This window comes from Grus americana, chromosome 1, assembly GCF_028858705.1.
Source record: "Grus americana isolate bGruAme1 chromosome 1, bGruAme1.mat, whole genome shotgun sequence".
Classification (NCBI taxonomy): domain Eukaryota; kingdom Metazoa; phylum Chordata; class Aves; order Gruiformes; family Gruidae; genus Grus; species Grus americana.
In genome coordinates, this window is record NC_072852.1 from 66301714 (window position 1) to 66328251 (window position 26538).

Sequence of the window (26538 nt, forward strand, 5' to 3'; positions counted from 1 at the left end):
TAGGTTGCCTGCTCTTAAAGGAGGGAGAGAAGAAAGACTGTTAGCTCTCCCTTGCGCAGTTCACATCTCACTACTTCAGACTGAGTCGTGTTTATGTTCTCTGATGGGACAAAGAGCCATTGCCTCTAAATGGCACCTTTTATATACCATTTGATCTTATGGATCATAAAAAAGTAAAATAAACCATAGATTTTTTTTAATTTAAAATAAAACATTTCTAATTTTTTTTTTTAGTATCTTAGACATTGTTTTAGTTTCTCTGAAAGAGTTGACAAAACAGATACAAATTCCCTGGCTGTATTGGCCAACCCCAAATCTTCACATTAACTATATTTTTGCCTCCAGAACTATTTGTTAAATTTGCCTGAAGGGTCTCAAGGTGCTGTTGTTTGATGGAAGTTTCAAGGTATAGAAGCATCACACAGTCTTAGATACAATTATTAATTTCAGGAGGAATTCATGCTGCACATCAAATTCCTCTGCACATCTGTGTTTGCCCATTCTCCAGGACTCAGTGTCCCAGAAGTATCCCAGTTCAGTCTGGGGAGCCCGGTTTGTGTCTGACTAGCGGAGTGTGGGGAGAAGATAGACAAGCAAGGTTTTGGGAGCATGGAAAACCCTAGTTGTGTGGCTTCTTATGAGATACAGGGCAAATGGATGTCTGTCTACGGGTCGTGCGTGCAACCAGCCAATGGATTCAGTCCTAAATCTCCAGTACTTTCTGCCCCACAAAGAGCATTAATGCTGACAGAGTTGTAGAAATGTTTTTCCCCTGGAAGACTAGAGTAGAAAGCCTAAACATTCTCAATTTGAGTCTGAATCCTACCATTACTGAAGGCCCATAAAGCAGTGCAGAGATCACCCATGCCGTATGATTAAGTGATGTTCATGGATCAGGAAGAAACATGAAAGACAAAAGATATTGTCTAGAAAACAATGATTATTTCTTTATCATCAGTACTGGGACCCTGAAACAGTAACAGACTGTTCAGCAACTAAAAAAGGTCTTTTTGTCCATTTATGTGCATGACAGAAAGAGGAGACTGTTGATTTTCTCAAATGTTCTGACTGGGTTTTGGATAATGGGTGGAGCAACTAATACCTTCCATAGTCCTCATTGGTGAATTAGAGTTGCATGAAGCTTTTCAACAAGTTTTATCTCGAGACCAAGTATAATCTGTGTTGGAATTGCCGCCCTGTGAATTCCAAGCTCAGGGCAAAAGTAGGGTAAAGGTAGATACAAAGTAGAAGCTGAAACTCTGGCAGAGACAAAATGTGGAGGAGCTGCAGATGGTTTAATATTTTTTAAGAAAGAATACCTGCAAACTTTATTTTTATGCGCTGAACGATAGATTTTTGGTTTTAATAATTTTCCCACAGAAAAGAAACCTGTATTTGAGACATTCAGACTATCAAACAGGAGGAAAAGAAGCAGTCTGAAACATATCTCACCCAGTTAATGAAAGCAGGAATTACATTGCTGGACGATGGAAGAAAAAAATCTTCCAAAACATGGGGATAAGAATGCAACACAGCAACATCTGTGATTCTGAATTGAAAAGAAAAATTGTCAAAAGATCACTATGCTCCAACTTGCCATCCTCTGCATGTTATGGTGTGGTAATAATTTGGATGTGCTGGTGAGCCCTACTTAAACTTAATTTCTTTTTAATTGAAAAGAATAAACAAATTAAGAAAGCTATTTTAGGTGACTGGGTGGGTATAAGAAATGAGACAGTGAGAGACCTTTCAGGGAAATCTAAGCGCGGGTGAAGGAAAACGTGGAGTGGAAGTTGGAGTATCTGAGAAACCAGAGAAGCAGAGAAGCAACCCAAGGAGAAGCAAGCCACCAGAAAATAAAGGAGTATGGCAATGATGAAGGAGATTCTCCGATCCAGAAATCTCCTGCTTGTTGTTCTCATTCCGCTTCTGCTGCTTCCTCTGCCACTATTATACCCCAGCAGTGTAAGTACATTTTCATTTTCTTTTTAACGAAGCCTCGGAGTGCAGTAGGTAGTCATGCTGTGTAAGTCTGCAGTGTGCAAAAAGAAATGCAAAGACCTACATCAGCATTGCTCTTAGAAAAACCAAGGACTCAAATTTGAAGGACTGGGAAGGTCACTGAGAAGTCATTGCAGTAAGAACCAGAAATACCTTTAGTCATGTCACAAACAGAGCTGAAGAAACAGATGAAGCTTAGTAAAGCACTACTTTAAAGCAGGAATATTGTATCTCTTCTTTTCTGCAACAATGTGTGTGTGGAAGGGGGAACAAAGCAAAAATATCCAGGCAAATATTCTTTAAGGAGAGGTATTTACAAGGAATACTCTCAGTGTCTTTAGTTTTTAGTAAGTATGCATGGAGGGACTTTAAATTTAGTGTGAGTTTATAGGACAGCTGTTCAAGTGAGGCAGGAGCTAAGACTCAGTGATAGACATGTAAGACCATACATGGCATGGACTATTCTAAAGCAGGTGTAGGCACCTCTACTGAAACATTGCAGCTCTGGAAGTGGCTAATCAGTGATGGTTCAGAGACACGCACAACAATACAGAGGAGGAAATAGTCTGTGCTTAAAATGCAGACCAGGGAATGGGAGTGAATGCAGCTGCATTCCTGACACTGTTTTGGAGCTACTGAGTATCCTTGGCCATGTGGTTAGCTCTTCTCTATGTAGTTGTAAACCATAAAATAACAATGTTTTGCTACCGTATAGAGATGGTGATGTTTAACTTATCGAAAGCTGCAATGCATTAAAAATTCTGCAGCTGGTGCTTCCATAGTGCTAGACATAAATCTGGCCAAATGGTGCAGCAATTTTCATTCCTTCCTCTACCCTGCTAAAGATTAATTCTTCCTTCTAGTACCAGAGGATTTATGAATACTACCACTTTATCAAATAGAAATGCAAAGGATTAGAAATTGTATAGCAGTTTTCAAAAATAAAACTGTAGTATTTAGTTTGGAAAGAAAAAACAGGATTAGTAAAAAGGACATGTTCCTACACCACTGAACTGTATGTTGCACTTTGAATGAGTTTTCCTGCTCTGAACTTCAATGTATATCTTGGCTGTCCTCTTATAGCAGTTTTCCACCTCTTCTCTCTCTCTTGGGAATGAATGACAGACAATTGTGCTCATCTTCAGAGAACAGCAGGGCTCACCATTTCACAGAGGCTTGTTTTAAAAAAGGGTTTAATGTCCCCCAATGTCACTGGAAGGGCGACATAAGAACAGATACTCCCTGACATACCCATATGGCACCATAACTGCAGCATGCTCTATGTCCCTTGAGAACCTCTCCTAGGAAACATGAGATTCACTGGACTTAAATTTGTCACTCATGTTTGTTCCCTACCAAATTCAGAGGCACAGGATGCAGTAAGGAAACTCTTTAATAGCCAAGGGAATTGTAATAGCATCATATGGGTGCTAAACCAGAAGCTGACTGACAGTGTTGCTGCAAGAATTGCTATTATGCAGTACGAGCTCCTCTGTGCTGTTACTCTGCACCTCATGGTGTTGCTTTACTGCAAAGTGATATGAAAAGCCATCAGATGATATTTTACATCCGCTTTATATATACATGAATGACCACAGATGGTAAAGTATAGCTGTGAATCTGACCCAGAGTTGGACAAATGTTTATAATGCTATTAAGAAAGCATTTACACCAAATATACTCAGCTGACAATACACTATTCAAGTGGTTTAGTGTCGTATTTACTTGGTTACAACCCGTTAACTATGATTACTTCTTAAACCTGAAGATTAAATTTGTCACCTGCTGACTTACATATATTCTCATTTATCAGACAATTATATTAGTTTTCTGTCTTTCTTATAGAGATCAGCATTACCAGGTGGTTTACATTTGCATTTCTGCAGGGAATCACCTTGCAGCTTCTTTGGTGATATCAGTACAACTCTGGAAATGTCAAAGGAGCATTGCATGTATAGTGGCAAGAGCAATCAAAGGGAGCACGAGGTCCCAGAACTGTTTGTAGATACAGTTTATGGGAATAATGTCCACAGCTTCTTTTCTGTTTTTTGTGACAAGAAATGGTTGGGTAAAAAATAAACCCGAGAAAATTTGCTTGATTTTTTCTTCTCTTTCCAAAGTTTATATCTGAACTATGACTTGTACAGCAGGTTTGGGACACGCATAAGTGCCTTTCAGGTCATGACACATACAGAGAAAAAAATTGTGTGCTTTACAAACTGTGGGTCATTTTCATTCTGTCCTTATTTCCCTCATTGTTAACAGTGACATGGGAGGGAATTATAGTGTGATCCCATCAGCTCAAAGATGGTAGTCCAGAGGCTAGACTACCTCTTCTTTGCATGGCTTAACCACATGCATGCATGCAAGATGTGCAACGCACGTCCTTAAGTGGGCAAATCTCCAACACGAGTTTATTCTTGTTTTTAATCACTCTGAGATCCTCAGATGTTTTAGTTACAAAAGTTTTATGCATGGCCCTTATTGTGGAATTTTTAGCTATGGCTTCCTTTCAATTCCTCTTTCCTTTTCCTCTAAAGGACTGACTGAAGATAGGTGATAGTCCCTCCAACCATCATATGTTTTCTAAGGCCCTACTTCAAGCCCTGAGGTGCGCTTAACAGTAATTTTCAGCTGTACAACAGGAAGTGAGGAGGGTGAAACAGTTAAAATTCTACAGCCACTACTTCAGTCCAGTACTTAGTAGCTCTAGTAACCATTAATTAAATATATAAAATCAGTTCAATTAAATAGAAGAGATTAATACAGTTTCTCTTGGAAACACACTGGTTTGAAGCACTGAGAAAATAAATAAAGTTGCTAGACAAGCTGATTAAGTTTTTAGTGGAGATTATCAAACTTGGCTTTCCTAGTACTTGCTACCCAGTTTTATACCATTTAAAAATGTGCTTTTAGTTTTGTTTGTAAACTGATTACAGCCTAGTGTATAGGAAACACAAAGACTCAGTGCCCATCCCAGCTAGGTTTTGATAGAGATGCAACTTCCCTTTGTCCTGTTCCATTTCCACTATCGGTCTAGTTTATTGCTACCCACAGAGGAGTGGTAGAAAATAACAATCTATTCTCAAAGAAATTAAAGAGAAGTATATTTTCTGGGTGAGAAAATAGTTTGGAATCAGGTTAGAATGAAATTAATTTTATGAATTTTAGCAAAACATATGTCTTGGATCTTACATCTGTACTGCTTTAAAATAAAAATCAATGCTTTTTCATTAAAAGGCGTTTTCTCCTCATACAACTGCTGGATGTCATACAGATCCCATGGAAACATGGTAGTATTTTAGCAGAAACTAATGAGTTAAAAAAATAAAACCCCTGTCAAATAGTCACTAGGTCACAAAAATGACCCTATGCACTGCTCTCTGTAGAATATTAACCATGAGGTATAATGTAGTTAAAGGTGACTGAGCAGCAAGTTGGCTAATGTTTATGAGCCAATCCATAAGCTCCATGACTCTCATCTAAAATATTTTTTCTTCCTAGGAGACATTACGAAAAATCTCCAATGCCTGTCATTTCACTTTTGAAATTATTTCCACTTCTAAGTCAAAATTATTTGTTTGGCTTATTTACTGAGTGATCCCTTGAAGTTATTACAAACTGAACACCAGTCTTTGGAGTTTCAAACAGTACAGCAATTCCATTTTATAAAATGCATGCTTCATAACCAGGAATATTTAAAAAAAAAAAACCCTCTGATCTCATCCATTCTGAGCCAACTTTCTCTAGCCTCTCTTATAGTTATTTTCTTGGTAGCAATGAAGCTATGACTGTAATACAATCTTTTATTGTAATACTTTGCTGTAGGGCCTGATCATAGAAGACTAGAGAAACCTGAACTGGACAGCTAAAAACCTAAACCACTCTTCTATAATAGTTAAGGAAGAGAAACAAATACGCACATTTCTCTCTGGTTCAGAGTACTTGTCCACCATAAAGGAACAATCCAGAGCTAAATTTCTCCAATAGCCTTTCAGATAGTCTTTATAGTCTCTAAAGTAATTTGATTTTGTCTGATTCAAGGAAATTATTTTTCCTGATAACCTTGTTTCAGTTATTTTGGTGGCCCTGCTTACTTGAATCAGAACTGCTTAATGTTACAGTTCTCTGAAATAGGAGTCAGAGCAAGGCCTGGCAGCTAATTTAAACGCAAGCTTCTGAGTGAGTTTAGCTGCAATTTTTAGGCAAGTAAAGGAAATGGCATATAACAATCTATCTTAACTTTTTCTCTGGGTTGTTTTCTGCCTGTTATTACTATAAGCTGTACTAAAAAAGAGAAACAGCTGACTGTGGTTCTTTGTTAGGGGTAATGTAAAAAGGACACGTATAAACATGAATTTAAATAGAAGCTATTGACTCATTCCATTCAACCCACATTTCTGTAGTCTTACTTTAGACTTTACCACCTTGTTCACAAAACTGATTGCAAAAAACAATGCAGTGTAATACACACTTATTGATTTGCACAAGAATCAGTGGGAACTGCTTGTGTGACTTCTTGAAAACTGCTTAGTTAGGGAGTCATCAATTCAGGAAACAAAAGTAATGAAATTACATTTTAACACACTGGAATAGCATTTGTGAACAGTGGATCTTCTAAACAATAGCCATTGTGAGCTGTGAATCCATACAGCTTGATAAGTTCATACAGAACATCCAATGAATAATGAAAACAGGTAGATTTATTGCTAGTATAAATCAGTGCAGACGTACTAGCTTCCATAGAACTGCCAGTTAGCCCCAGTACAGGATCTGGCTTCAAATTTGAGAAAGGAAAGGGAAAACTTTTTCCTGAGGGTAGTTTCTGTAATTATTAGCAGGAAACATCCCCAGGTTTATAAGCATAACAAACTGAGCCTAAGGAAAACTCCACTGAGTGCCATAAATAAAGACATATACATCTAAAAAATGGTCCAGAAGACCAGATGTGTTTTCCTGTAAAAATATAGCACCTTTCTCCATCACATACCAGCTCTCCATGAATGCTCAGCACGATGTTGTCATGTCTTTCTCTACCAGAACCTTGGACAGCAGCAAATTTGTTTGATTAACTCTGTTAACCCATTGCCTCTAAGCCCTTCGGGGCTGTGGTCTTCTCTCAAGGGTGTGTAGAAATCACCTGAGAAAATAAAATCAACTGACAAAAAATTTAGGCTCGCACACTGTTTAAAAAAAGTAATCTTTCAGAGCATTTCCCAAAAGAACCACAATGTGGCTTTATCCATGCTATGGCAAATGTCAATGTTCTCGTCTGATCCTGAAAACTATGAGTTCCTGTTCTTGTCCAGTATTGAAGAGATGGCCATGTAGAAACATCAGCTCCACAGGCCCAATCTGAGGAGTCATGATTGAACATTTGGTAAATATTGGATTATGAAATTCAAACAAATCTTTAAATGCACTTGGAACTATTATTTTGCTGATAAATGCATTTAACCCAATGCCTAGCCCCAGATTATGAGCAAAACCTTTCATTAGCATCATCTTCTGGAACTACCCTTTTAATGGTAGCCTAGATTCAGACCCAAACAGCTGCACCTGAGGAGGCTTCCACAGCAGGTGGTGTGGCAATAACATGTAACCTCCGTGCTTTCTCCCTACAGGAAGCCTCGTGTGCCTACGTGCTGATCGTGACGGCTGTATATTGGGTCTCTGAAGCGGTACCTCTTGGTGCAGCAGCCTTAGTTCCTGCTTTCCTATACCCGCTTTTTGGAGTCATGAAGTCCAGTGAGGTCAGACTAGCGTGCACTTTTTTATTATTTAATCTTCTTATTCTCAGTTAATTATTTGAATAAAACTAATCTTAGTGGACTAGCAAGACTAAGTTGTATGGGAAGAAGAAATGTACATCTTGTAATGTGTAGCTTAGACCAATGAGCTCTTTCTTGTACTGAAGACAAAGGAAAGACTATAATAGCCAAGAGGGGTGTTCATCCTGTCAGCTACTGCATCATCAATAATTCTCAAAACCTATTGCATCAAAGGATCTTGCCTTTTCCTTCCTCCAAATGCATGTAAACAGCAGTTGCAGTTATGGGATAAACTATAAAGTTTCCTTCCGATTGTATTTGTTATAGATGTTGTACAAGGCAAGAGGCTACATATTGTAAAACCAGTTACCATTTACTGTATAAGTCTAATTTTGTTATCTTGGTGAATGTCTAGTCCTTTTTCCAAGCTATGTGAATGTCTGGTCATTTTTTCCAGCTGTAACCTTAGTGCTGCTTTGTAGCCATGAGTTCTAAGGCTAAGAAGTAGCTGTATAAAAAACTCTCTATGATCAGTTCCAAATTTGCTTTCTTGAGATTTTTGTTAATGTTACTTTCTTTCATGATATGCCAAGAATTTATTTTATCTACAGCTTTTTTTTCCCCATTTTTTTCTCTTTTTTTGGGGTTGAGGGGGCATCACACTTGATTTACAAGGACTAGAAATACAGATAAGAACGCAAAAGAATATACAGCAACCATAAAATTGTTGAATTTCTAACACAATCTAGCACTGAGCATACCCATAAATGGATGGAGTCAAGCATAAACCAAGAGTTTTATGACCTGTCTTGTTCCTCCCAGTGGTGTAATATCTCTGTAATATAATCAGATACATTTCCATACCAACAGAGTTAAATATTTTCAGGATTTTTTTTCCTAACATAAAGGTAAAGTAGTTACGCATTTTCATTACAAAATTCTGCAGCATATTGGCAAAGGAAAATTTAAGAGCAGCCTGACAGAAATTCAATGTAATATCAAATTAAACGACAGTGAGACTACTGCAGAGGATGTATTATTTGTTTTAGGAACAGAAATAAACCCCTGTATTTTAAAATAAACAACTCAGATGATGCTGCAGTATTTCCAGTCTACTGTTCTGGAGTGCCAAAGAAACCCAGAGCTCTTGCCTGACAGTTTAAACTACAAAGAACTCACAGGGGCTCAAGAAAGTGAGCCAGTGTGTTGCGTATGTTTATGTGTGTATTAATATTAATATTCACTTGTTTCTCCAAAATGACTGTGAAAGGAATAAAGGAAAACAACAGATTCTTTGTGCTGCTGGCTTGATGGTTTCCTTTCATTCAGTTCAAGATCTTTTTTTAACAAAGTAGCAGGAAAATAAAGTTAATGAGAAAGAAACCAATGGAAGAAAGCCAAAAAAGTGATATTTAAAAGTTCTGGCACACAACAATGATGGCCAAGTCTATTTAGGTCACCATGGGGATTTGTTAAATAAATGTAGTTAAATACTTAACTGGCTGCAGCTTTCACGAAATAACATAAGTGTCATTCTTGCACTTTTATGGAGGAGCATCAGTATAACTGAGGACAATGGAAAAATTGCTGCTTCTATTGATTTTAATTGTTTTTATTTGCTGGCACCTAGATTTGATTAGAGGAATAGTTTTAAACTGAAGAAACCATGTTTTTGGAAAAATATTCCAGCATCAGCTTCGGAAAGATTGCATCAGAATGAAATGAAAAATTTAGCTAGATTCTGAGCATCCTTATGTAATTTTTATTTTCATAGAATCATAGAATCGTTAAGGTTGGAAAAGACCTCTAAGATCATCAAGTCCAACCATCAACCCAACACCACCATGCCTACTAAACCGTGTCCTGAAGTGTCATGTCTACACATTTTTTGAACACCTCCAGGGATGGTGACTCAACCACTTCCCTGGGCAGCCTGTTCCAGTGTTTGACAACCCGTTCAGTGAAGAATTTTTTCCTAATATTCAATCTAAACATCCCTTGGTGCAACTTGAGGCCATTTTCCCTCATGCTATCGCTAGTCACTTGGGAGAAGAGACCAACACCCACCTGGCTACAGCCTCCTTTTGGGTAGTTGTAGACAGTGATAAGGTCTCCCCTCAGCCTCCTCTTCTCCAGGTTAAACAATTCCAGTTCCCTCAGCTGCTCCTCATAAGACTTGTGCTCTACACCCTTCACAAGCTTTGTTGCCCTTCTTTGGACAAGCTCCAACACCTCAATGTCCTTCTTGTAGTGAGGAGCCCAAAACTGAACACAGAACTCGAGGTGCAGCCTCACCAGTGCCGAGTACAGGGGGACGATCACTCCCCTAGTCCTGCTGGCCACACTATGTCTGATACAAGCCAGGATGCTGTTGGCTTTCTTGGCCACCTGGGCACACTGCTGGCTCATGTCCAGGCAGCTGTTGACCAGCACACCCAGGTCCCCAACCTGTAGCATTGCATGTGGCTGTTGTGACCCAAGTGCAGAACTCAGCACTGAGTCTTGTTGAACCTCATACAATTGACCTCAGCCCATTGATCCAGCTTGTCCAGATCCTTCTGCAGAGCCTTCCTACCCTTGAGCAGATCAACACTCCTGCCCAATTTGGTGTCGTCTGCAAACTTACTGAAGGCACACTCAATCCCCTCGTCCACATCATTGGTAAAGATATTAAACAAGACTGGCCCCAAGACCGAACCCTGGGGAACACCGCTTGTGACTGGCCGCCAACTGAATTTAACTCTGTTCAGCAGAACTCTCTGGGCTCAGCCATCCAGCCAGTATTAAATTTTCTCACATTTTTTTTGCTTTCACACAAGAAAGAGAACAAGAGTGTGTGCATGCGTGTGTGTGTGTTTCTGCGTGAATGTTTTGGTTTGCTTCATTTGTTACTTTTGCAGTCACTTCACAGAACATCTCATATCTTAGCAAGCCCCACGTTCAAGAATGCTGCTTTGGAGGACCATGCATGGTCTCTGAATCTTTTCCTGAGCCAGTTAATGATTTTTGCTCATCCCCTTTAGATTAAAGTCCTCTTTTTTGGAACTTTGCCCTATTTTCCTGATACAATGGAGATGGATTTCCATCGTGAAAAGTGAAAAGTTCTGGCACAGGGTTTGTGGATCATCAAAGCAATACCGCAACCTTTCTTTATTCATTCAGAGAGCATGTCTCAAAGGACTTGTTTTCTGAAGCTGTAGGTTCTAGGGGTGCCACATTTTGCCCAACGGTTGAAAAAGACGTAAGAAATACAGACAAGATAGACAACAACATCTCTAGAGTCAAAAAGCAGATGAAGCACATGAATAAGCTGCCTTCAGTGCAGAGGTTTGTGGCTGTTTCAGTCTGGGCCTAGCTGAGTATGATTGACTGCAGGCAGTGAACAGCCTGCTGAAAGAAGTAAAATTTCTCTTGATCTCTTCAAAGCTAAGAAACCTGTTAACAAGTGAGTATAGAGCCTTGTTATTTATAAACACAACATGAAAGAGATTAAAGAGAACATTTTGATTTATGAATTCTTCATTTTCTCCAGCTCCCTCTCATTCTTTCTCTAGGGGGAAAAGATCTACAATGCCATATTTCTTCTCATTCAGCATGCTCTCTGTGTAGGGTAGTTACTGCTTTTTTAACTGTTTCCCCATTGCCCTTAATGCAGGTGGCTGCTGAATATTTCAAGAACACAACTTTGCTCCTCATGGGTGTGATTTGTGTGGCATCTTCTGTGGAAAAGTGGAATCTCCACAAGCGAATTGCCCTGCGCATGGTCATGATGGCCGGAGCAAAGCCAGGCATGTGAGTGAACCTTTGACTTTGGGGTAGTCTGAGGTTGACAGCAGCAGCTTGAAAGAACAACAACTCCAATTTTCCCATCCATGGGCAAAAGCTATCTTAGCTTGGGACTCTTTTTCCTACCCACCTTTCCTTTCAGATTTTGAAAGCTTAAAATTTTCTCATCCTTTTTCTGCCACCTCCTACTCCTTGGCTGTTGTCCCTTTGCTTTATGTTTTTTACTGATACCGATTTTAGTTTCTCTCTTCCTTCTTTGCCTGTTGTTTAGCAAACACAAAAGGATGCTTAAATCCTGGATATGCAGAAAATTGCTGTTTCTCACATCACATGCTGATTTTCATGTGGGGCAGCAAACAGCTTCCAATACGTTGTCTTATGACAGTTCTCAGCACAAGGTAGCATTTTATCTGTGCACAGCATGGTATTTTGGCACCCACAAAAAGCAAAAGACACCGAGTATTTATCCATTGACTAATGAAAATGTTGGGCAAGGAGGTCATTAATATTTCTGAAAATGCCTCAAGAAGTTTTCCCTGTGTTGTACTCCAGGCTGCTTCTTTGCTTTATGTGTTGCACCACGGTGCTCTCCATGTGGCTTTCCAACACATCCACCACAGCCATGGTGATGCCAATCGTGGAGGCAGTGCTCCAGGAGCTAGTGAATGCTGAGGAGGAGCGCGAGGTCATCAGTACTGCAGGCAGCACCATTATTGAAGAAAACGAGCCAATAGGTATTTGTCAATATTGCCCATTCTTTTCTCATTTGTTTATCAGTGACCAGACTTGTTGATACACATTGTTCAAATACTATCAAGGTCAGAGCTGTCTGACTTGTACTGCCAAAGATGTTGGTCCATAGTCTTTCTTTTTGTACTCTGATATTTCTTTCAAAAAATGAAAGTTTCAGGATGTGATGGGAGAATTGGAGTTGGGAAACTATGATGAATTAGGGCATGTACTGGAGTTTGTGAGTCATAAACTCTTTGGTCATAGGATATTACAGAGTTGGAAGGAAACCTCTGAGAAGAAAGTCAAAGAAATGTAGAAGAGGCCCAGAAGTGTGCTCTGTGATAATCTCATGCTTGCCCATTCGACCTCTGCTTTTCCAGGCTGCCCAGGTCAGAGCAAGTGCCACAAAAAAAATTGATAAGAGCTCTAAGGTTTGTTTTGTTCATTCCTTCCCAGAAAGAAAGGATTTTGGAAGAAAAGAATCTCTCTTTTCTTTCAAGTCACAGATTCCAGGCTGAAAATTATGTCATCTAACCTTGCTTATTATGCGTAGGTATGATAGTCTTTTAATTGCCCGAGGCACATGATCGGGACAATATGACACAATAATATGCTGCGTAAGGGTCACAGAGTACCTGAGATGGTTTGGGCAAGATTTTGTTTGCAGTAGCTTCTCCAGGTTCAGTGGTGTGACCCAAGGGCTCAGCTCAGTTCTTACCCCAAGAGCTGCTTTCTCTTCATTCGTTGCAGGTCTCAGCGAAAAGCATGGCCAAACTTCACTGGAGCTTATCTTCATCAATGAGGAGTAAGAATGAACCCTGTACATCACGACTGGAGATTTGAGCCCTACACAGGTTGCAATGAGATGAACCCAGGAGTATAGCCAGGAAGGGCAAGCAGAAGCTTACAAGTGAATGTTTCAGATGTGACTGACAAGGAAGGCTTATATAAGAAATGGGATTAATGTAACGGTCTGGATCTCACTAAAGCTTCCCAGTACTCTTTTTTTTTTTCTTTTTTTTTTTTTAAAAAAACACTATGGCCATTTTAGAGAGGAGGAAAATGTTTCTCAGGGTTTGAAAGATCTTGTGAAGTCTGTGTTTGTGCTGTATAAGAGAGTGCTGTCAACAGATATTTATTTCTGTTCCCCTGAAGGAACAGTGATGGAGAGGATCCAAGCACAGTACGGAGTGCCCACAGGACATATCCAGAGGGAAGACACTTACAGAGGATTCCTGAGGAAAGTCTGAACTGTCAAGACCAGTCAAGAGAGAGATGAGAGCAGGGGAACAGGGGAAGGGGGAACCAACAAAATCCACCCCTCCTTCTCCAAAAAATCTGTGAAATATTTCTTTTAATATAGACAAAGTTCTTCAGAAGTTTGAAACACTAACAGTTTCAACTAGGTCTTTATTTGGGGTAAAATCTCATAAGGCAAAAAGGGCATCCTGAAGAGCATCTTCTTACAAGGTGTGAGAATAAATTGCACAGTCCCTTCTTGAGCTCCTTCTATATTGTTCACAAGTGTTCAAAATAAGAGAGAAACAAGTTATTGTTACATTTAATTTTGTTAAATTTACTTTAAAACAAACATCATTCAAACAGCACATGATGACTTTAAGTTAACTTGCAAGATCAAAATAGCTTTCTCTTTAGTCTGGAGACTAATAGGTTCTCCAGTATTCTGTTATCTCTTTTTATCCCAGTCATATTTTCTGTGCAGTATAGAATCAAATTTTCTGTTTGGCGTTGTGCCATTAAGCCCTATTGAAGAGTATATGAGGGATATTTCATAACAGAACTATTATTAAAATAGTATTACTTAAAAAAGAGCTTGAAATGTGGTGGGAAAAGTAGCACATCTTCTGGAATTAAATCTGTTTTCAGTGTCAAAATAAAAGTTCAGTGGATTGTTTGCATGGTCCACATACCGCACAGGACAAATTTTAGTGAAGGCTTTAATGTGGTACAGGTAGGTGCTCAGAAACCGCATTGCAGAGGCTGGCAGAGGAAGAACTTGAGTAGAACAAGACAGCGGTAGTGCTGGATTGCCCGGTGACTCACTCCACTGTGAATGGAGTCCATTCTTAGAATGGAGTACATACTACCTAGAATACATATTTTTTCTTGCATGGAGGTGTAACCCCATTGCTACACAGCTAGAGATAGAGCTGTGAAATATAACGATAAGTCTTATGTATCTGGCCAAGACACCACATAAGAGGTACTAACAAATGGTATTATTTACCATTTCAGTAGGCACTAGTTCTCCTGCAGGTGTTGTCCCTCGTTCCCGTGATGCGTGTCTTTTGAGGGAGCTGGGTGAACAGGCATTTTTAAAGTATATTTTCCTTTCTTTGTTTTTAGTGCTACTACTACTGACTTCAGCTCCTTGATGCACTCAAAGGTATTGTCCTAGGTAGTATCTTCTGAGCTAGACTGTCTTCTAATGGAGGAACCATCAGAGCAGAGTCCACACAGCTCTGCAACAAACTGCTGTTTCCTTTATTTCAAACAAGGAGTGGTTGTTGACAGGGAGTACGTGTTGCAGAATGTCCTGCTTTGTATTTAACCTATCAGCCTGCTTGCACAAATCAAGTTGCAGAACATTAGGTCTGTAGTGTTTGTTGTACGTATTGCTGGAGATCTGGAGATCCAGTCAGTAAACTAACAATTCCATTTGGTTTCTAGCAAGTTCAGGTATGATCATTATTGTCTAGGTATTGCCAGCTTCTGCAGCAGAGACACCTCAGTTACTAGAAAGACCTCCACATATAAAAAGTCATAGCCTCTAGCAAGGGACCTGTTAGAGTCTCCTACATGGCAGATGGAGAAGATCTAAACTTCTTATAACCTGACTTTTAAGATCACTTTAAAATAAAATCAGGATTGGTTGGGTTTTTTATAGATCTTATTTGTTTCCCAGTGTAAAGTTTACAGCTGAAATTTTAGTGTTTTGTTTTGTGGTGGGTGGTTTTGGTTGGTTGGTTTGTGGTTTTTTTTCAAAAGCCATGATCTTTACAAAGCATCATAACTTCTAATCTAAGTGCCCATAGGAACAGAAGAAAGGCTAATCCAAAGGCATTTGCCTCCCTACAGAGTATGAATGGTGTGCACATGATAGCCAACCCTCTTGGAAGAATGAATTCTAAGAGCAATGGGCAGCACCTACCTCAGGTAAGGAGATGTTAGACCTGGAGGGTGAGGGAAAAGACAGATGTGAACATCACCTGCTCCTCACTGTTTCATATTTATTCCTTGTAAGCTGTGTTACACGGAGTCGTTCTCCATCACCTTAGTAGTCATGGCTTGGCACTTTGCTAGTTCTTGCTCCCATTTAGATGCCCCCAGCACAGGTGTGTTCAGAAGACCCTCCCCCAATGGCTAGTACAATTCATTTAGTTTTATATTCAGTAATGTGATCACAAGTTTCCCTTCTTATTTGGCTGTTCCACACACTTTATTTCTGCAAAGCCTCCTTGGAAAATAGCCCAACTCAAAAATAGCAATCCCTAATACACAAAATCCTACTCAGAACTAAAACAGCAGATGGCATGGACCATTTAACTGTTCAGCCAGTTCATTAGGTAGTCTTAGTATCCACCTCCTTTTAGTCTTACCAAATATTCACACTCAAAATTCTCCATTACATCAGTCCATACCAGTATTTCCACTTCTCTTGAGTGGATCCAAGAAGTGATTGCTGTTTGGACTACAATTACATAGTCTCTAAATGGCATAAGTTGATGCCCATAAAAGAATAGGCTAAAATCAACACATGAATTTGCATTCACGGTTCAAAAGAATTGAGTATATGTTTCCAAAAAAGGCTAATGAGCTGCTCCTGATACTTAATTTCCTCTTTTACCCATTTCCCATAGACTTTCAGTGGTTATTTTGTAACTAATATACTCACTTGACTTTTAACCTACAGGGATTTTACCCAGGGTACACTCACAATGGTGATGAACCTATAGCGTGACTGATTTTACTACATAAACCCCTGCTTTAGCGGAGAGGTTGGACTAAATGATCTCCAGAGGTCCCTTCCAACCCCTACCATTCTGTGATTCTGTGATAAAACCAAAGCTAAATTAATAAATTTAACAAATCTATCTGAACCACTTGCTACCTTTTTCCTGATCCTAAGTTACAGCCTTGGGTTGCATGGGAAGTGCCTTGAAGTACTGTACCTTTTTTTCCAGTACGAGAACTTGATTTACCAACATGGACACTTTCCTGTCACTGCTAAGAAAGCTTCTCTTTGGAGCAATATTTTCTTCCATATTCCCTTTGCCCAGCCTTTTTCATGCTGTATCTGAGACCCCTAGCACTCCATTCCTAATTAGAGGCCCTGAGCAAACATGCAAATGTCCACCAAGTATTTGTCTGGTGGCTGCTCGTAATCCTCAAGGATTATGGATTCCTACTGCTGCAGTGCTGGCATCCCGCCCCTGCAGCCCACAAAGGCTTTTGGTATCCTGCTGAGATTCCAGTCTCAACTGGAGCTGGCCCAAACCATAGCCAGAAGGCTGATTACTGCTTGTTCTACATTTCTGCCACAGACCAGGCAATTTCAGGCCCCTGGACAGGTTTCTAGTTCTGATCTCAGTTAATCCCTGTGAAGAAAAAACTGCCCCCTCTTACGCGAACCTGCTGTTTCTCTGAGACCAGTATCACCATGGCATTAGAGCAAGTTGGGCTGCTGTTCTGATCCCCTGCTTTCTTCAGTGAATGTATCCTCTCACAGGCTCAGATACTGGTCCTGCCTCCTAAGCCCTCAGAACTGGGCCTGAGCACTAAGTACCGGTATCAGACCAGACATGACCACATGGTCTGTAAATGCCTCTCACTGAGCATCTCCTATGCGGCAACCATTGGAGGACTGACAACCATCATTGGCACCTCCACTAGCCTCATATTCTTAGAGCACTTCAACAAGTAAGTAATACTGTGGTTGTGTAAGAATGGTGGTTGGGTCCTTATCATCTCTGTGGCTTTCCACAGGGGTTATTTACTACCTCAAGGAACCCCAATTTTGTTTCCTCCTCTATTTTAATGTTATTACTAATGGTTAATGGTTGAAAGGCGGAGCTTAATGCATATCCATGTCTTTCTCCCATGCAAAATAAAAATTCTTCAGCATGTAGTAATATTTAAGTGTCTTCAGCAACTTCTTTTGATTTTACAAACTGATTATCACGAATGCAGCAGGCACTCTGGAAAAGTAAACACTCAAGTCATGAAGATGTAGCAAAGACGACAAATACTAACAAAAGAAGAAATGTCACAAAATCAGCTTCAAGTTGTTCTATGGATTTTTAGAAAGCGAGCTTTTATGGTAGAACCTAGAGGCATCACTAGTGGTATTTGGGCCGCTCAACATGTAGTAAAAAAATAAACGAACTTAGAAATGTAGCCTTACACCTTTGCTTCAGAGAAGATGGGAAGCAGCTCTCTGATCAGCTATTTCCTTTATCATATATGCCCAGCGCTCTCAAAGAATGCTACCTCTGTCAGAAGATTGGTGGTACTTCTCATGCACAGATATGTATCCAAGCTTAGACGTGATTCTGATCATCTGCTGCTGCCACTGCTGGCATGGTATCCTTCATTTCTCTCTCTGAAATGGTGGTAGCAAAGAAAACTAATTTCAGAAGTCATCCTTAACCCAAGGACTGGGATTTTGCAGAATTTCCAAAGATCTTGCTTTTATAACAGTTCCACAAAATGCACATATTGGACATGTCAGAGCCCAGCAGACTACAGTCATAAGATATACAAAGAGATTCTGGGTGAAATCATTCTTAAGTCTGCCGACACTAAAAAGAGCTTTAACAAAAATCACAGGCAGGGCCAGAATTTCACTCCTGGTAACTCTAAGGGGTTTTGAAGCTGGCTAAACAATCCAGACCATCTGATCTTAAAGGCGTGAAGTGCTATATGGCTCGTCTGTTGGTCAGGCGTGGTCAATGACTGACATCATTTGGCAATTGGTTTCACTACGCACATGCAGGTAATGCAGCTGTTGCAACTACATGCTGATGCAATTTTTCTATTATGCCATGACAAATGTATATACATATATATGTGTGTGCATCTATGCATATTGGAGGTTCCTGTCCCTTTACTGCTCTAACTTCTTGTGCATCCTTATTTTCCTTTACAGCCACTACCCAAATGCTGAAGTGGTGAATTTTGGAACCTGGTTTTTGTTCAGTTTCCCCATCTCCCTCATCATGTTGGTCCTGACTTGGTTCTGGATGCATTGGCTGTTCTTGGGTTGCAAGTGAGTGCAGGCTGTTCAAGATGCATAGATTACAAAAGCAGGGCATCTGTGGCCCCTCTAGAGCGTGTGTCATAAAGATGCTTCCAGTTGCAAATGACAAAAACTAAGGCAGAACTCTCTTCTTCTTGCCAGAACAATTACCAGAGGAAATCTTACTGCTTAGCTGCACTGCATAGACCACAGTGTACACTATTGCTGCTTGAGAGTGAAGTGCATAGGTATTGCTGGTGGAAATCCTTACTATGCATCCAACTGATTTTTTTACTCTCATGACCACAAGGATCCTGTTGTGGACCAAAAATCTTGTTAAAAGTCCTTTTGGAAAAGTACAGCTTAAAAGATGAATAGAAAAATAACTGCAAGTGAACAAGTTACTTTTCAGATCTGCCCCCAGCTCAATGAAATTAATGTAAGACCAATTAAAATTAAAAGTAAATAGACTCCATATATATTTCTCTTTAAAGAGGAAAGGACTCGTAGCCCAAGAGATGAATACCTTTTGATATCAGTAAGTCCCTTAGCCCCAAAACAAGAATAAGGCTCACTCTCCTAGTTCATTTGTACCACGTATTCTCTTTGCAGAGGCACTCAGCAAAGTTAATGAAAATTGACTAAATGTGTGCATTTAGAGTGGATTAGTTAATCTGCATTAAATTATGGTGTAGACACATTTACTCAGAATGAAAGTGGCCTTAATTTGATTTAGTTTACTCTTAAAAGACGAACAGACATCATTAATTTATTTCACCTAAGACAATGAATAAAATGATAACGACTTCTGCTTGCTGCTGACCTTGACTAGATTTGAAGAGGTAATTTAGAGGTGAATGGCTCCATGTCCTTCTCTCAGTCAGTCTCTCCTGAGCCTTCTAGTTCCAAATTAAAAGGCTAAAATAAGTCCTTTTTTTTTTTTTTTAATCTTAAGAGGAAACAGGCCCTAACATGACCCTCAATTACTTCCTTTTTTTTAAAAAAAAAAAAAGATATAATTGAAATTCCACATTGCATCCAAGACCTCATGGTGATTAATGTTATTCTAAATAATACCAGAGACTGAAGCATTATTGACTTTTTGAGAAGTACTGGTTGATTCCAAGCCTCCTTAATCTCTGACCCCTGTTCAATGCAGTTCATTAAAGAACATATTATGTTAGGAGCTTGGCTACAATACTCTGCCTTCACATCTTCTTAAGCCTAGAAACACTTATAACATGTTGAAACAGCTGCCTAATGCCTGTGCATAAATGTTTACTGAATTCCTGTAATGTTCATGTTCTTTTTCTAGGAAGCCTGGTGTCATCAATTTGTTCTGACTTGGCCCAGTTGGAACAGCACGTCAGCCTTGCTTTTAAGGCTCTAGACTAGGTCAAAGGGGAAGGATAATGGACCCACCAAATTATTTTTGCTAGCAAAGCAAAGCTAAGGGTAGAATCGTTACTACAGAACTGGCCGTTATAAACTATATAGCTCTCTGCTTCCAGCAGCTGCATTACCACTGGTGGATTTTACTGGAGTCTAACAGCAACGTTTGCAAGGAAATTTAAATACTTTTAGGTGCAGGGCAGTGCTAACTGCACTAAAACCAAGTGTCATGTAGATGCCCATTTACAAGTGAAATGAAAAGCCGGTTTAAGACTTTTTGTTAAGTAGATAGGGCCTGCCTGCCTCTTGAGCTACACAAATTCCTTGAGAATCTGGCCTTAACCGGATACCTGGAGGGAGATCGTAGTCTATGGTTTGGCCAGTGCTATGGCATGGATCTCTAGTGGGGTAGCAGATGAGATATTAAAATAGCAGGAACTATTGTGCTGCCATGGTATTTCAGTCGCTGAAGTCCCGTTTTAGACTGGCTTAGCTGCAGAGGTTTCTCACGCCACCCCACACACCTCTGTGTGACAGAGGGTACAGCTGGAGCGGAAAAGCAGAGATCTGTGGCTCGAAGCACAGCAAAGTAATGCTACTGGAAAGGATAAAAGGAAAAGGTTAAAGCGAGCTTCTAAGTGTCTTAATTTCAATTAGGAATGCCCAGGCTTTGTTATAGTATGAAGGCAAACTGAATAAACTAAGGACTTCACCTAATTTTCATACAAATGTATCGCAGGTTTAAATATATTCAGCTATGAAATGTGCTTGTGCTCGTAAGTCCCTGGCAGAACTACAGACATGTTTCACCAGGACAAAACCTTAGGCTGATTGCTTTGGCCTCTGTGGCAGGGGCAATTTGGTGCTACACTGATTGTGCCTGGTTTAGAAACAGCTAGTATCAGTAAAAGCAGACAGGTCGTGAAAGGTATTGAGTTCCTCAGCACAGCTTTCCCCCTTTACTTACAGCGAATCCTGAATATTCAAGTCAAACCTGGGCTCAAAAGCCAGACCGGGCCCCCTATACGTTGGATACCCCTGATCTGATTGGAAAGCATACAGTTCCCCCATTAAAAATCCTATTGATAGCTGGCCTCTGTCACAGTCTTTCCATGCGATGATTGAAGTTAGCCATACCCTTTGGAGGTTTCTGGCACCAGAAAATTCTGGCCACTGCCAGGTCTTTGAGGAAGCCTACACAAATGAGATCAGCCACAGCGTGGGACAGCTCAGTGACACCAGTCAGTATTAGTCTGAGCAGCCTGGGCACCGTCCTACTATCTCTAGCATTGATTCTCAAAAGATCTGGAAACTAGACTATGCAAAGATCACATGCAATCATTTCCCTTCCCATTGCCATCAGTCACATCTTCTCCCAACAGCCTCTGGCAACTGGAATTTTCAGTTTGCCTCATTGCTGTTATTTTTTATGACTTTTTTTTTTTTCCCCCATCAATGTCCTTGTCTAATTTTACTGTACTATCTACCTCAGTTTTAAAGAGACATGTTCTGTGAGCAAGAAGATGAAGACCAAACGGGAAGAAATGTCAGAGAGAAGAATTCAAGAAGAATACAAGAAACTGGGAAACGTTAGGTAAAATGAACCTGCCTTCCTCAGGAATTTGCCTCTCTAGGCAGGACCGTCCTTTCATATTGCCCTTCCTGTTGCATTTGGCTTGTGTAGATTATTATTAAACTGTCAGCTCTTTCTCCTCCTTATCAGGATAGGAGTAGAAATAAATGCAAAAATGAACTAAAATCAAAGACTTTGTCACAAGCATGCATTTATTTACTCATTTACTTATTTCTAAAGAAAAAGGAAATAAAAGGAAAAATTCAGGTTTATACCAGGGTCCAAAGGTTATCTGAGTCAAGGTTTGTGTCTACCTTTGAACTAAATCTTTTAAGGCCCCCCCTTCCCAATTGAGGTGCATACTTATTTTGGTGGATAGAAGTTCACTGTTAGCAAAGGCTTTGCAGCAATGCCCCATGTGGTGAGATGTCCAGCCCTCTCAGTTGCCCATAATCTTTATTTACGGTGGCAAGAAATCTCTCTTGAAAAGATTATTTTGCAAGATTCTCATTTTTCAAAAGCGATACCTCATAAAATCCATTCTTCCCAAAACATTTTTGTGCTGTTCAGCTGAAATTTTGACAGATCAGCTTGCTGAATATGATCAACTCTGAATCTAGACTATTGTTCAGACTGTGCCTAAATATGAAACCATACTTAATTTAAATCTATCCTAAATTAAAACTCGGTATCCTCAAGTCACCTTTAATCTTATATTTATTCCATGTGATTAAAATATTTGTGCTAATCTACATTGTCATTTGCTCTTTCACTTTCTACACTTTAAAAAAATGCAATAGAAAGTGTTTACAGTGGAATAACACTATGAGCTTTACCTTGTTACCACATTTAATCAGGTAATAATGCAAATACAAAACAAGCATTTATAAATACTTTCCTTCAGGTCTTGTCCTTGAATGATTGAATTGCAAATACAGACTGATATTTTTAGCCTGGTTTTTACTGGGTTTAGATGGTTCTCAGCTGGGATCCAAATGTAGAATTCTTTAATTCAAACTAATCTTCCTTTCTATTTTCCATATTTTCTTTACCCTTATTGTTGGCACCAATTTCTGCATTCTTACTTCTGGAATTTGTTCTCGGGTTGTCACACAGACCTTGGATTGAATTTGTACCTTTTTATAAATTTTATTTATTTCTAGCTATCCTGAGATGGTGACTGGATTTTTCTTCATTCTGATGACCTTGCTTTGGTTTACTCGTGAGCCTGGCTTTGTACCAGGATGGTCATCTTTTTTTGAGAAGTAAGTGAATTTCCCTAAACAACTGCAGAGGAAAATGGCCTTGCATCTTCTGACTTTCTACAATAATTTTTGTCCATAAAACATCATCTGCCACTTTTAACAAGGTGGTGAAAAATGAAGTCCTTATTAAAAAATAAGGATTTTTGCTTTTAAACTACATCTATTCATATGGCAGCAAATTTTATTCTTTCTTAGTAAGCAGAGTGAATTAACTAGAGAAAGTAAAAAAAAACATATTTCAAATGTAATAAAAACAGGAGGGTCAGATTCTGAAGTTAAAACATTTTAGTGCATTCATAGAGAACCTATCACTGGAATAGATTGCAACTATAATTCAAATTAAAACTTGGGTTTTTTTTTTTCAATTTTGTATTGAAAGAATAATTTTTGACAAAAAGTGTATTTTTGTGAAGATAAATTTTATCAAGAAAATGCCCATTTCAATTAAATATTGCACAGAATGGTGACTGAAGCAAATAATTTTATTTTAAATAATGTTGAAACAAATTATATTAAAAGTGACTATAATACACAATGCATATCAAAGAACAAGTGATTAGAACTTACATTTTCTTTAAGTTCCTGCTGCATAAAATTTTTTTTTTTCTTCCTAATTTTGACAGAAAACCACTTTCTAATATTGGGGTTTCCTGAGGATTTCTGGAGTTCAGCACTCCTGAAAAAACTTTTTCATACTGAGTTTTAAACATTTAATTTGAAATCAATCTACAGTTCATTTCTAAAGGATCACTTGAGTTTGGCTTTCCCCAGAATGCATTTACTTTTTCTTGCTTCTAGTAAACACACTATTTTGCTGTAACTCTGAGTTAATAGATTTGTAAACCAAAAGGGATTGCTTTTTTTTTTTTTTACTGGAATGTTAAAAATTGTCAAGCACTGATCGAAGTTGGCTACTGGAGTCAGTTTAATAAATGGGGAAAAAAAAATCAAATCTGTCTCCTTGATATGCAGACATAGTTTTCTAGTGGATTGTTAGTAAGATTTCAGATGTGGAAATACAACCTCACCTACAACAATTTGCTTGGAGCCATGTACCTTGCTTGGAAATGTTTCTGTTAGTGTGCTTTTATGATAACCCCACTGTCCCTTTCCTAGGAAAGGTTACCGGACTGATGCCACTGTCTCTGTATTTCTTGGGTTTCTCCTTTTCCTCATTCCAGCAAAAAAGCCATGTTTTGGAAAAAGGGAAAAAGGTAAGGAGGATGCAGCAAGAAAGAGATCTGGCACATTTTCCAGTGCCTTTAATGATACTTTACTGTGCTCTGTAAAACTTTCCAAGAAAATGTTTTTATTGTGGAAGTTCAGGGTTCAGTTTTTCTGCTGATACCAGCCTCTCCTACATCAAACCCCTGGGGTTTTGTTGCTTTAATTCATATTGTCTTGTCCAGCAGACTACAAACAGATCTTGTATCTGAGGCCACCATCTCTTCTGTGTTTACAGAGTTATCAAAATTTAGGCCTGACTTTTAGGAAAGGTTGAGATGGAGTCCATATAGAGAACTATAATGCAGATGTTTGCAAAATCGGTTGAAGATAAGCTCTAGTAAATAATTTGGTCATCACTTATACAGCAGAAATCATTGATCAAGTAAACATAAAAGAGGTCAGCAAATGTCAGACGAAGTTCCAAGTTTGGGCAATGCTTCTCTCACAGTCTTCTTGATAATAATAATGATTGTTATTTCACATTCCCGTTTGGATAGCACTCAGAGGTATTGATTAGTTTGCTGTGACAGGCTTTCAGCACTCACGTATGAAAATAGAGTCTGCATAGAGTCTTACATAGAGATTATAAATGTACATAGATATGTTTATTTTTTATACTGACATATATACAATATTTAGGAAAAATTACACTAACTCCTACTTCAAGAAAATACTTAGGCATCTAAAAAAATAATGTCCTCAGATAAAACCTAGGGACATAAATGCACTTTATCAAGCTTCATGGACTACTGGAGAGAGAAAATGCCCTTCTTTGAGAAAATAGTCCCACTGTAACTCCATCTTTGTAGTCTACAGATACGTTGTGCATATACACAACAAAGTACACAGTCCCTCAAAAAGCTATAGAATGAAACAGATGGGTTTATAACTATTCACATCAACAGAGCAGCCAAGGGGAAATCAGGACATTTGGAATTAATATGCTGCATTTTCTGAGGTCAATCTAATCAGAGAAATAGGCTACGTGTTTTATCTTCATCTCTCTCACACAGACAGTTCTCAAGATAAGTCCCATGGATATTACATTATTCCTACTAGTGTGAAAAAAGTGAAGATCTTTGCAAAAACGCCAATGTAATACTGGTCACACATTTGCTTTATTTTGATGTAGGAGATGGTGAAAAGTCAACAGACATTAACACACTGGATCCCATCATTACCTGGAAGGACTTCCAGAAGACCATGCCCTGGGAGATTGTAGTGTTGGTCGGAGGAGGTTATGCCTTAGCAGCTGGATGCAAGGTACTGATTTAGATTTTATCCTCCTACCTAAAAAAATTATAAACCTGGACTTTTATCCCTTTGTACGCTCCCCAGTTTGGATTTACAATGTGGATACTTTCAAGTCTGTACATAACCTAGTCCCTACTCCCTGCGCTCAATGGACAGCTATCTAGCTAACAAAAAGATGGCTAGGGCTCAAGTCAATTGTGTAAGCATCTGCCATTTCAGATGCTTTAGAATATCTAGATATTCCTGCAAGGCTGGCAGACGACAGGATCTGAGGGAGACCTGACACCTTCTCAACTAACAGCTAACCACACAGAGCGGGGACATCTCAGCTGCCACTGGATGCTCTTCTTTCGGCAACTGAGTCAAGCTCCTAGCGCTGACCAGACAAATCATACTCTAGGGTCTACTGACTATATCTGCACTCCGTATAATTCATGAATACACATCTAGCTCTCCTACATGTAGAGAACTACATTTGTGTATTTTACTCTCAAAATGAATTCTGCCCAGACTGTGCAATCCTTCATCACCAATTTGTAGTAGTCTAGTTCACACGCTGAAGAAAGAGGGATCAGCCTTGGTGCCTTTTTAATGTTATTAACTGCAAAATGTATCTCTTTGTTACTATGGACAACTATTTATTAGGCACTGCAGTGAAATCCAGGTTACTGAACAAAAGGAAATGCAGAAAGCATTGACCTTAACTTTGTTTATTTGCTGGTGGGATTCTCTGATGCAAATTGCCCCAAAGAGAAGAAACTGTTTTACAAATATACGATGCATTTAGTCATTCTTGTGCTTCTGTCCTTTCCCCAGACCTCTGGCCTTTCTACATGGATCGGACGCCAAATGCTCTCCCTGAGCAGCCTTCCCTACTGGGCTGTAACTCTGCTGGCCTGCATTTTGGTGTCCCTGGTAACAGAGTTTGTTAGTAATCCAGCAACCATAACCATCTTTCTGCCTATTTTATGCAGCATGGTGAGTAAAAACAGTGACATTTTCAGTCTGTTCTTTCCTGACAGGCCCGTGGGAATGTTTCAGGACATCAGGGTATTGGCACTCTGATCACATGAAACCCAGCCTCGGTTCCCCAAGCTACTGTTCTGTAGTCTTATGTTTAGGAAAAATAATAAACTCAGGCAGTCAAAAACATATTTTAGCACCAATAAATTTATTCAATACATCTCAGACAAAGTGAAAACATAGCTCCTGCACTGAGGGATTCATAGGCTAAATACAAGAAAAGCTGACGATAAAATCAACAAGATAGGTGAAGTC

The 26538-nt window shown here is 39.3% G+C and overlaps 1 protein-coding gene across 1 annotated transcript in view; it reads left to right on the forward strand.

Moving 5' to 3' along the window:
* Positions 1-1866: 1866 nt before the first annotated feature.
* The window catches only part of SLC13A4 (solute carrier family 13 member 4), a 29083-nt gene continuing 4411 nt past the window's right edge, over positions 1867-26538 (forward strand). The window contains exons 1-14 of the mRNA XM_054849140.1: positions 1867-1965; positions 7626-7754; positions 11428-11564; positions 12111-12292; positions 13041-13095; positions 14658-14697; positions 15390-15467; positions 17041-17231; positions 18460-18579; positions 21434-21535; positions 22678-22779; positions 23896-23993; positions 25139-25269; positions 26077-26238. Of these exons, the coding sequence (XP_054705115.1) occupies positions 1867-1965; positions 7626-7754; positions 11428-11564; positions 12111-12292; positions 13041-13095; positions 14658-14697; positions 15390-15467; positions 17041-17231; positions 18460-18579; positions 21434-21535; positions 22678-22779; positions 23896-23993; positions 25139-25269; positions 26077-26238 (1626 nt within the window). The remainder of the gene's footprint in view (positions 1966-7625; positions 7755-11427; positions 11565-12110; positions 12293-13040; positions 13096-14657; positions 14698-15389; positions 15468-17040; positions 17232-18459; positions 18580-21433; positions 21536-22677; positions 22780-23895; positions 23994-25138; positions 25270-26076; positions 26239-26538) is intronic.